This window comes from Etheostoma spectabile, chromosome 12, assembly GCF_008692095.1.
Source record: "Etheostoma spectabile isolate EspeVRDwgs_2016 chromosome 12, UIUC_Espe_1.0, whole genome shotgun sequence".
In the NCBI taxonomy this organism is placed as follows: Eukaryota; Metazoa; Chordata; class Actinopteri; order Perciformes; family Percidae; genus Etheostoma; species Etheostoma spectabile.
In genome coordinates this window covers 22370737-22382924 of record NC_045744.1, presented here as the reverse complement: position 1 = coordinate 22382924, position 12188 = coordinate 22370737, and the positions used below count along the sequence as shown (strand labels likewise).

Genomic DNA, 12188 nt, shown 5'->3' with positions numbered 1-12188 from the left:
AGGAGCAAGGGGGGGTTGTGCTTTTAGCCTGAAATGACAAACGAGTAGCAGAGAGAGAGAGAGAGAGACAGGTTTAAAACAGGGATCTCATGCTTTGATTGGCTCGTGAAATTTAAGGCCTCTTCTGATTTGTTAACGTAAAAGTGAACGCCTCTACAGCTGTTCCGTTTTAGAAGAGAGAGAAATGTGATTAAGTTAAGAAGTCTTCCTGCCTGAATTTACGCTGAGCTCCATTTGTGTTATTTAATGTAACTGTGTGATTATGTTCCATAGGGATGACGTATTTCTTCTTTTTCTTTGGATTTCCAACAGAATAAGCACATTGCTGCCGCCATCTTCCAGGGTAAATAACGAACACATTGTATTGCAATGTCATACAATTTTTTAACAATTTTAGTTGTGCAGAGCTCAATCTTTATGTTGAGCTAGCAGACTCATCTTCCTCGTGCTGTCCTCCTTGCCCTCCTTTGCGTGGACCCCAGGAAGAATAGCTGCTGTTTCGCTTACAGCTAATGGGCATCCTAATAGATACAATGACGTGTGTGTGTGTGTGTGTGTTTTTGTTTTTGTGTGTGTTTGTTGCCCTGTGGCAAACATCAGTCACGAGTTATCCTTAGCCATTAGGCTGTCAAAGAATCAAAAGACCTACATCCAGCTCTGAATGCATCACATCTCTCTTCCTCTCTCTGCAATACTCTGACTCACTTTATGAGTGTCAGTGTGGATTTTTGATGCAACTTCCATTTATGCATCTCTCTCTGTCTGGAGTTTTCTGTCTTTTGTTGTTTTTCTGGGTCTGTTGGCGTTTTTGTGTCTGTCTGTTGGTGTTTCCTTTGGTATGTTGGTGTTTTTCTGTGACCGTTGTTTCTTTTTTGTCTTTCTGTTGCTGTATTTCTGTCTGTCTGTGGTTTTCTGTGTCTGTCAGGCTATTGAAATTAGCCTAATACTGCTTGTTGCTGTGGAGGGAGGTCTGGCAATGCGAAAATAGCTTTTCCCAACGCATGGTTTCCTAACGATACCCAACGGCATGGTTAAACACACTCCCATAGACTCATATTACGTTGTGTGAATGAATGAAACCCTGCTCAACATCTGTGTGCATTAATGTTTGTGTACAGTACATGGCCGTCATTGTCTTAGTCCTTGTCTTTTATTTCATTTATTGCTTTCATCTTTCAGCTGCGGTGAGCAAATGATAGACTGCAGTAAAAATAATAAATAAAAAAGCTTACCTGCCATAAAAGACTGCTTGGCGGAAAGCCAAAGATATCAGTTAAGGACACTTTGCTTATGAAAACAACAAAGCATCTTTGATTGGAATGTCCAACTTGACTTTTGGATAAAGCAGGCTACAGGGTAAAATCCTTCATGGCCACGGTTGTCACAACAGGCTCTGTATAGTGTGTGGTCATCGTTAAGGAAAAAACAATCATTGACCAAACATATTCTTCCATGTTACAATCGGATGTTTTATTTGCTTTTTTGCCGTTGGTTAGGCCTCTCATGATTTATGTTTGTATATCATTTAGACCAATTGTGACGTGTACGTCCATACATTGACTTCTTCAAACCACACAATCAAGCAAAGCAACTCTTTGTCAGGTGCCTTTGGCATTGGTTATTGATGCAAAACGTCTTCCATTAGCATCATATTTAGACGCGCTTGGTCGGGACTCTCGGTGTCATTCTGCAACGCTCTGGATCGGGACCCTTGAATTCACCATTTTTACGTTCTCAGATTTGCGTCTAGCCCTTTGCCGTCATATTAAGACCGGCTTTGATGGAACTCTTAGTGTCACTTAATGACGCTTTGGGTTCGGGACTATTGGCGTCAGTTTTTTGACATGTGGCGCGAGAGAGGGACAGTTAGGTTCAGGAAAAGATGGTGGGTGGGGTTACAAGGGCACCTGGGTTAAAGTCTTTTGTTGGTTGACCTATCCACCACCCCAAACTACATCCTTACGCGGATTTTAAGTTTTTCACACTATCGTTGATTCTCTTAATACGTCATCTTACAGCGCCACAGCCAAGTTGCTTCTCCGCCTGGTGCGTTCCATACAGATGTTAAACCGTGATCTTTCATTGATATCTGATGCTGATATCTGACGCCAGTAGTTTTACGAGTGGGGAGTGAGAACACATCAACTGATACAAGACAGATGTGATTATCTTACATCTGTTTGTGATTATTCATCACACCTAAGTAATGCATTCTTAAATGCCATTAGTCTGCTTCCTCTGTCAAACCTGAATTACAACAGACTGGCAGTTGTCGCCGTGCGAGATGCATTGTTGTACACCTATTGGCACCAACGTTTTCCATTCTTTCTGCTAGACTACAAGCCCTACAACAACAGCGGTACAAACACAAAATAAACAGATTTAGCTGGGATTTAATTACAATAAACTGATCAAAAGTTTGCCAAAATAACATGATGAAGATTTGAAGTCACCAGGCAAGTTGGCATCAATCATAGAACTGATAGACGCGTCTCTACATAATGATTATACCCATCTATTCTGTCCATGAAAGCTGTTATTCACGAGAACTACATGAAAATAAATTGAATACGAAGGTAAATAAATGATATAGAGTAAGAAATAACTGTGTTCTGTAACTCATCAGCTGACTTTGCAGACAGCAGTACATAACAGCTGGAAAACAACTGGTAATGATGTTTATTCAAAGGAAGTAAAGAAGATCCTGCCATTTACAACAGGGTAGGAATTATTAGGAATTTAATGTAACATCTCACATCTTATCAAGACTTGGAGATTGGCTGAAACATACTGCCATGTAGCTTGTAACTGGCACACTTATCCCCTTTATTCAATAATACAGCACTCCTGATTGGTGGGAGGCTGATAACAGCCCCACAATGGGATCAAAGGGGGCTTCATTGTCTGTTGTTGTGAGTAAAGACATTTTCTGCGAGGTTGGCATGTTACCTTTTTCTGACTTGTAGAAAACATTCAATCTACCATGTTCCTCTTTTTTTCTTTTACCTTCAATGAAGATCAGCACTCAAGGCATATGGTGTCCCTTGGCAGAGGCCTGGGGAGGATGGATGGGCAAATCCATTCTATCAGGAAGTTATTTACTGTGCTATGGTATCCAGGCTTTATCAGTCCTTAGTGCTATCTGACTGCTCTGGCCTTCCTATTGAGAGGATCTGGGCATGTGATTGCCCAAGCCTGAGTAACAATCTCGACTGGCATGATGTATGGTCGATCATTCCAGAAGTATCACACAGTCCAGACCATCAGTAGCCTGACAAGCCAGACCCACATCAAGATGTTGGGTCTGGGAACTCACAGAGAGTTGCTAGACATTTGCTGCCACTAGGGTACGTCTAGATTTCTAGGCCAGACCATCAGCAGATACACTACAGTTTCATTCACAGGACATATCTCACCCCCGTGAAAATGCAACACATGACAAATTGAACATGCCCAATAAAAGCACAAGGCACATATTGTCACATGGTCTGGGAGTGCTCTCCCGTCGGTCAGTTCTGGAACAATATTGCCTCCAAAACTTCCGTCTTGATTAGTGTAACTGTGCCTGTTACTGTCAATGTCTTGATTCTGAATGATCTTTCAGCCTTTTCGGCTCTCTCGGATTCCAAGCTGTATTTGCTGGACTTTCCACCGTGAAGAGGGTGATTGCAACCTGTTGTGAGCCACCTTGTAACCTGTTGGTACATGGACCATTTCCTTCTTGGATGTGGTGTATATAGAGCTCTCTACTGTGCGAATTCCTGGAGTGCCAGGGAAGAGACTGGACACTTGACTGGGCCTCTCTGAATCGTTGAGGTCCTTGGTGTTTGGTCCCTTGTCTTTTGTCTATGTGTGTGTCTGTTTCTGCATGAATTCATGAATTCTGACCATGAATTTCAAAAAGTTGTATAAAACTAGTTGTAGAAAGGTGGTGTTGGTTAAAACTTTTTGAAAAAAGTCTGAAAAAGAGACAAAAATTTCAATTTTTGTCAGTTTTTGACTCGAGAAGACAACACAAGGGTTAAGGGAGTCTGGGCACTTTCTCCCTGGGATTAAACTTCTAAAGGCTGAAACTATGCTTAGCCCACTGTTTACTGTGTTTATACAGAACTGACAATACAGTAAATGGACCGCCGGATCCACTTTCAGGCTTAAATCATCCACCTTCACTCACCAGAATGAATTCTTCTCGAGCCCCTTCACCAGTCCCTGTAGGCTCTTACTTTTTGAATTATGCAGGTCTATTGTTTTGATGTATGGATGTTTTTTTTTACAATTTACCTTAGTGATTGATTCAATGACTGTGTGTGTGACGTATTTGGCCTTCTGAAAATATGAGCTTCTATATGATGTATGATGATTAGCTTTACAGTAAATAAAAAAATAAAGAAGCCTGGTGTGTTTCTAGGGTGCCTTGGAAATTTAACGCCCTGGGAATTCAAACAGGCCCGGTTAGATTTTTTTAATTTTTTAATTTTTTTAAACACTTACATATGAATGCAGTAATCCGCAATCAGGATGCTAGGATTCATCATTTACACAGAGATACAAATAACCCAAGTTCTCTGTGTGCCATTTAGAACTGCATGACAAGGAACACACATTTTCTCTCAGAAAAGTTGTCCTGCTTGGCTGTCTGACCTGCTCAGAGGTGAATCGGCTGCATGAAATGTGACTGATGGGATGTGACTTTAAATACAAAAACATTGCAGAACTCCTTAGCAAAAGCACCCAAAATGCAGAGAATTGTGATCTCTCTTCAGGTGATCAGCTTGAATTGAAGGTAGACATTAATTAATTAATTAATAACTGTGGCTCTGTTCAGTCGCTGCCTGGAAGTCAAGTTGGGGGCTTAAAACCCCGTCAAGCTAGCCCTTCAATGACATCCGAGTGAACGTTTATTTCCGCTTCCCAGAATAAAGGGCGTGACTACACTTGTTGCTCAAGACAGTGGTCTTCTGATCACTGCATGCCAAACACGAGCATGCCCCCGGACCCCCCTAGCAATTGTTTTGCCACTTCAGCATTTTTTTTTAAATTGCGCACGGCCCTGCATGTGCACCCTGTACTCTGCATATGTGAAAGACTGTCAGTCTGTGTGTGTTGGGGAGATCAGTTAACTAATTGCACCCTGTTCAGGAATACACTTGCTGCCAAGAATAAAAGTCTGTGTGTATGTGTGTTTTTGATGTTTGCCAGGCGTGTGTGTTGGGAGTTCCTGTTTAACTGTATTTGTGGGGTCCAAAAACTAGAAGTTCAGTTTACTTTTGGGGGTCCCAACAGGTTTGTGGGCCCAAATTGCTGGACCCCACAACTTTAAAGGCTGTTTAAGGGTTAACTTGGTTTTGGTCTTGGTGGTTAAGGTTATCCATTTAGTTGTGATGGTTAAGGTGAGGGTAAGGGGCTAGGGAATGCATTATGTCACTGACGGGTCCCCACAAAGGTGTGTGTGTGTGTGTGTGTGTGTGTGTGTGTGTGTGTGTGTGTGTGTGTGTGCGCGCGCCCGTCTAATTGTGTGTGCGCTTGATGATTTGCCAGACAAGTGGGCGTGCGTGCATGCATGCGCCTGTCTGTTTAAGGTCAGGTTTCTTGGTAAGCGTGGCGTTGGAGCCAAACACGGCATCATCAGTCTGATGCTCCCCGTCTGACAAGCTGTTGAAGGCTGATATCTGTTTGATGTATTCATTCATTGAACTCCTCATACTCACAGAAATACATACTCACATCTGGGACCTCTCTCTCTCTCTCTCTTTGCCTCTTGCTTTTCCTCAGAATTGCAGCAGCATGTTTCTGATAGGATTGGGAATGTGGTTATGATGAACAGATGGAGCTACACTAATACTTGTCCATGATAAGACCTTTAAAATATGTTCTGATAGAAGGCTGGCATTTTTACTTGCTTATGTCATCAGTGGTGGCATGAACATCACTCTGCAGGTTGCGCAGGAAAGGATGGATATCTAGAGTTTTGCATTCTTTTTGAGCCAATCAAAATAAAAAACATTTTAAAACATTTTTACATGGGGCTATCCCTGGTGGAGCTGTAGCTCCGCCAGGGATAGCCCCATGTAAAAATGTTTTTAAAATTTTTAAAAAAAAAAAATGATCTGACATTTGACAGACACAATGTCGATTTTCTTTTATTCGTTTCCCACTTGATCCATTCAAACCAGTCCAATAGCCCCCCAAATAACTGTTGCAACCTTTTATGCAGTGGAATTCCATCCGCGTGTTCATGTCTTTTACTCACGTCACACTATATGTTTTATCTTTAGCACACTAATTTTTCTCCAGCTGTCTTCATCATTCTGGAACCAGAACACAGCAAATGTAGAGGACTCCTTCCACCTAAAGAGAGGCAAACCTAATTTCTGATGTTTCTATATATATTTTTTTGGGGTTGGTATAATCCCCCCATCTTAAATTGCAATGGAATTTTTGATAGCTTTAACAATAATGTCTTTGGATATGTAACACGCCATTTTAGGCCCTTTACAGGTACGGGACTTTCAGAAACTCCTCTTAACTCCTTCCTACTCAAATTGGGTCAGCAGCATGTCAAGACATCCACGATGCCAAATTATGATTTTTTTTTTTTTTTCGTAGAACGGCGTGGATGTGGAATGGCGGCCATAACAAAGGTAGCTGTTAGTGGAAGTATTACAGGCAACATTCATCCCGTCGGGACCCACAGCGTGCCGGGACGGGCGAGGGCCCATTCATCGCTGCAAGATTATGATTTGGCATTTTAGTCCATTATTTGATGGGACAGCTTGGACATGAAAGGGGAGCGGCCGCTGCAGCGAGGACTGAGTCTCTGTACATGGCGCTCACGCTCTACCAGCCACCACTGTACCTTTTTTTTCAATTCAGACTACATCACACAGGTAGGACAGGAATTTCTAATCTTGGAACCTATTTTTAGTAGAGTTCCCAGAATTGATTTTCCGCTCCACTGAGAGCGACTGAGGGGAGATGATACAAAGTTGAAGGTATTTTATAAAACCCTAAAAGATTTGGGGCTTTTGACAAAACACTCAGGGGGTTGGAGCACAAGAAGCCAGCGAATCGTTCCATCCCTGAGGACAATGTCAGGGGACCAAGTCCAATTCTGAGGACCACACTGCTCTGTGACAAAGACACACAACCTGGAACTCCACACGGAAAAGCCTCTTCTTCACACTTCCTCTTTTTTTGTTGATGCACTGATGTCAAACAAACTGGATGAAGTGGATATCGAATCAGAGTGAAACCACCTTATCGTGCCTGTGCTCTCATGATTAGTGACAGAGCTCAGTGTAGCATGTCCTTTTAAATCCCGCCAGAAGGGAATTAACCTGTTTAAATTAATAACCGTCGCTTCCTGCCCGCCCACATGCTTTTTGATTCATATTTCCCAGCCTTTGTTCTTCTAGCTGGAGAGACATGCACAGGGGGAAATGCTTTAGCCTCAAAATGTCAGCCGATGCTCCTTCCTCACCAGCTGCTGCTTAGTAACACACAACCATGCTGTTGTATTTTTATCCTCCTCCCCTCTTTGCGTTGTCTTCTCCTGTCTCTTCTATTTTTTGTTTTAAATGTTTTATTTTGTGCGAGGGAGATGGATTTCCTTTGTCTTTACACTGCAGCGTTGTTAGAGCTCATACTGGCAGCGTCTCTTTTACTCCCTGCAGCTCGTTGCGTCGTGTTGTCTGTTTCGGTTTCATTTTATAATGCCGACTGTGTCTTAAGTTGCCTCCTTTGACTCTTTGTTCCCTCACACAACGTTTTGGAAAGCAGTGTGTGAGGAGGCTTCAGATTTTAAGCAGAATCACCTTGTTCCTCATGGCCTGAATAATATTTAACTATCGAATAACAAATCCACACAACCAAGAGCTGAGTGCTTTTGGATTAAGCTAGACGCGTGTTGGTTGGAGAGAGGTGTAAAGCCTGGTTGATGATACATACCATATGTACATATAGCTACGAAAAAAGTAAAGCACTTTAATTCGTAAGCATTCCACATTTTAGTTGTTGCTGCATTCACATGGGTCACAAAGGCTGGAGGTTTGGGGTGGATTGATGGGTCATGAAAACATGGGCTTTTATTGAGCTGATATCGGACAGTCTGAATCCAGCAATACTGTAAAGGTAGTCTACATCCACGACGTTCAATTTCCGGGTTTGCTCCGGTGCCGCCAGAACTTCATCCGGATGCCCGTCACATTCCACTTGGACTATGGTTACCTGGTCCTCAGGTCTCTGCAGGGTAAATCCAGACAGCTAGCTAGACTATCTGTCCAATCAGAGTTTTCTGTTGCACGACTAAAACAACTTTTGAACGTACACATGTTCCACCAAAACAAGTTCCTTCCTGAGGTTTTTGCAACGGCACCATGGCTCCGTCTGGCGCTTAACACCGCCTGTAACAATTGTGATTGGTTTAAAGAAAAGCTAATAAACCAGAGCACGTTCCTCTCCCAACCTGAAATGCTGTGTGGACTAGCCAGACCTTCCACCGCGGCGCTGTGGAGGAAGGTCTGGCAGTGCGAGACTACTGTCAATGACAATCGTTTCATCGAATGACGTCTACAGCACACAGCTAGCCACACATAGTCTGACTTACACCTTACAATAATACTAAAATACTTTTAATCAGGGTGTCTCACTTTCACTTTGGCTCGTACTTATCGTTCTCTCTGTGACACATCTAGCTCAGAAAAGACAGTAACGCCAACGTCTCCTTCCCTGATTGGATAGCTGCGTCTCTCTCTGAGCCTGCTCCTCTCCATTAGCTGACCACTCATCCTGACACTTGGCTATTACTCTGAATCACGTACTTGTCGGACACTTTTCTGCTCCCTCCCTCACTCTTTTTCTCCCTCTTACATCTCCAGCTCCACTCCAACTCTGACAAGGGCGACGGTTCTGTGAGCTACATCCTGTCTGGCGAGGGGGCCGGGTCCATCTTCCTCATTGACGAAACGACGGGCGACATCCACGCAGCAAAGAGCCTGGACCGTGAGAGGAAGTCCCAGTACGTCCTACATGCAAGGGCCATCGACCGGCAGACCAACCGCTCCCTGGAGGCAGAGTCAGAGTTCATCATCAAGGTCCAGGATGTTAATGACAATGCTCCAACATTTCCTGATGGACCGTTTTTAGCATCTGTGCCTGAGATGTCTGATGTTGGTAAGCCAGGAGCCTCTCATGTTTTTTTTCTGATAACAGACAATGAGTTAGTGGGAACACAAGGGTGTAACTCAGGGGTGTCAAACTCAATTTCACGAAGTGCCACACTGGAAATGAGAATCACATTAGGGTACAGACATGTATTGTATATTGACAGGATTTTATTTAAGAGAAAAAGTCAAATATCTTAAAGTATAACTGCATGTCTGATTTAGTCTTGTCACATTCAGTTTGGTCCACATAAAGCCCTGAAAAAGCCAGCAAAAAAGTTACTTAGACTTCAGCAAATGAAGCTAAACAATGATTAAATTTTTACAAGCAGTCTTCCACACAGCCGAGTCACAGCAACCTGGTTCTTTGGGAGTTTCTGAGTCTCAAAGTCGGTAATCTGCCACATTCTGCTTTGAATGTTACATAACTATAGTTTGAAAACCGTTTCCTGTATTTTTGGTTTGGTTTGGCACTAAGCGGGCCAAAATGTATCGTAAACCTAAACTAATATGTAGGCCGGATCAAAACCTGTAAAGGGCCTGGATTTGGCCCCCGGGCCTTGAGTTTGACACACATGGTGTAACTAATAATTAACAATGGCCATGTTGAGTGTTCTTGTAAGCCAAGCCATAATAATGAGTCTATGCACAGTATTCAAATCCAAGGAGTTTACTCAACTAATAACAATAATTTAGATTTTTATGGCTTTTCCCATAAATTGTTCCCTTTTAAGGGATCGAAAGACACTGATTGAATGGGGCGGAGTCTGAACACAACAGACACAAGGCAAGAACTTAAAAGAAACCACATACGGAAAATCAACAAGTAACAGCAGGCTAAAATCATTGATGGTCTGTCACTGCATCGATGCAGAATCGCCCACGTCGCGATGCAATGATTCATTTCAACACCCCTAATGATGTAGGTACCTGGGGGTTTGAGCAGGGATTCATTTGTAGGTTAGGGGAAGGCATTTCATTGGTTCTTTCCAAACGGACAGTGGCAGTGATTGGTGGGTGTTTTTACAGGGTTGCAGCAGCTACAGATGACGGATCTTTTCAGAGTCTATGAGTGACTTATTGCTGTCGGGGTGTAAAGTCCATTTCAAACAATATTTTAAAAAGTGTACTTTGGAAATGGTTACCAACCATGCCTCTAAGGCATGAGTTATAGAAATACAATAATATACTGTAATATAATCTGGAACATTTTACTACAAGCTTATATTTTGGGTGTTTTTATGACTTTTATTGACAGGGCAGCTGCAGAAATGAAAGGGGAGAGAGAGGTGAATGACAAAGGGCCGCAGGTTGGAGTCAAAGCCGGGGCCGCTGCGCCAAGGGGTAAACCTCTATATACAGGCGCCCGCTCCACCTACTGGGCTATCCGGGCGCCCTTGACAAGGCGTTTTTATAATATAAAGTACACTTGGAAGTAAGAGTGAACGATCTAACTAGGGATAGACCGATTATCACACCTGGGAGATTATGGGGTTAGGGTTTTTGGCAGTTTGCAGATTATCTGTATGGGCGTTTTAATTGGCCAATAATTGATAAAGTTAATGAATTAAAAAGTGGGCTATTTTGGCTCGGCTACAACTCTGTGTCTGTCCCTCTGCTTCACTCACAGTTCACTCACCACTAAGTCTGACTTGATGTTCCCACAATACTATCTGACTATTTTTCAATTTGTATTATGTTGAAAGTTTAATTCAGGAAATAATTGCTTAAAGCATTAAAAAAAGCTTTATGTTGGATTTTGTAACATTCCAAAATCTTAATTTTGGCTTAAAGATTTTCATTTTCGGGTGCCCGGATGGCTCAGTCGATAGAGTGGGCGCCTATATACAGTACATGTAGAGGTTTACTCCTTAACGCAGCGGCCCTGGGGTTGGACTCCGACCTGCGGCCCTTTGCTGCATGTCCTTCCCCCTTCTCTCTCCCCTTTCATGTTTTCAGCTGTCCTGTAAAAATAAAAAATGAATGAAAAAAGGCTGAAATGCCCCAAAAAGGGACGCCAATAGTCCCGACCAAGCGCGTGTTATATGATGCAATAGGAAACCTGACAAAGGGCGTGTTACATGCCGCTAAAGGAGACCCGACCAAGCAATATAACAATGACAAAGGCCCGTGACCAAGCGCCCCTATTTTACGAGATGTGAGAGAGAATATATTTGGCTATCGGTTTAATTAAATACTAATAATCAGTGTCTGTATTGGCCTTGAAAAACCAGCATCGGTCGATCTACTACGTAGACCAGGTTCTGCTCAAAGGATCAAGTATGAGCAGTGCGAAACACAGGCACTGTCCATTAGTTGTCTACATATGCACATGGAGTTTGTGAATGGATACAGTAATATATTGTGTATCTCAGGTATCTCAGATTTCACACCGCAAAAAGACGATAACTAAATTGTTGGTTATTTAATAAGATAATGCATCAGTTTAGTAGGGTGTTAAACACTCCCGGGATGCTATTTGAATATTACCTGAACATTTCACGCTGTCTTTGCCATGAGAACAAACACACCGCAGGTATATGAAGATGAATGAGATGGAGAGAAGCTTCGGCTGTTCTTGTCTGCTGCTACACGGCCCGGCTAATGGCCTGTGGCTCTTTACACGAGCACCGCTGACAACACACACTGTTTTACTGCTGCTCGTAGTAAACATTTAGAGTGGCATATTCACATAGAAACAACATATTTTCATACGTCTGTGGCTTGGTTTCAATTACAGATGGTATTAAAGGCTAGTGCACCAACAGTGAGAGTTTAGTGTTTGGGCTTGCATAGGGCATAGTGAACACAATGGTGCCTGCCTGTAACAGAGAGAGTCTGACGTTAACCTATGCCATGACAGCTTTCACCTCTCCGTTATACACGCTATCTGCGTGGAGCTTTGAAAAGTGTAAACACACTTGCGACCGCTTTACCGGCCTTTCCGTGACTCACTGTGACTTTAACAAAGTGGACGTTGATTCACTCCGTCGGCACCACAGCTCTGTGTGTGTGTTTGTGTGTGTG

General features: G+C 42.9%; 1 protein-coding gene and 1 long non-coding RNA gene across 2 annotated transcripts in view; one reads left to right on the top strand and one right to left on the bottom strand.

Moving 5' to 3' along the window:
• LOC116699629 (cadherin-18) overlaps positions 1–12188 on the top strand; it is an 88946-nt gene that overhangs the window by 27716 nt on the left and 49042 nt on the right. Inside the window, exon 3 of the mRNA XM_032532305.1 lies at positions 8877–9171. Within this exon, the coding sequence (XP_032388196.1) occupies positions 8877–9171 (295 nt within the window). The remainder of the gene's footprint in view (positions 1–8876; positions 9172–12188) is intronic.
• On the bottom strand, positions 695–9521 carry LOC116699679 (uncharacterized). The gene is made up of 3 exons (XR_004334478.1): positions 9371–9521; positions 4603–4607; positions 695–704 (listed from the first exon to the last, which is right to left on the bottom strand). It is a non-coding gene; the product is annotated as an uncharacterized LOC116699679 (long non-coding RNA).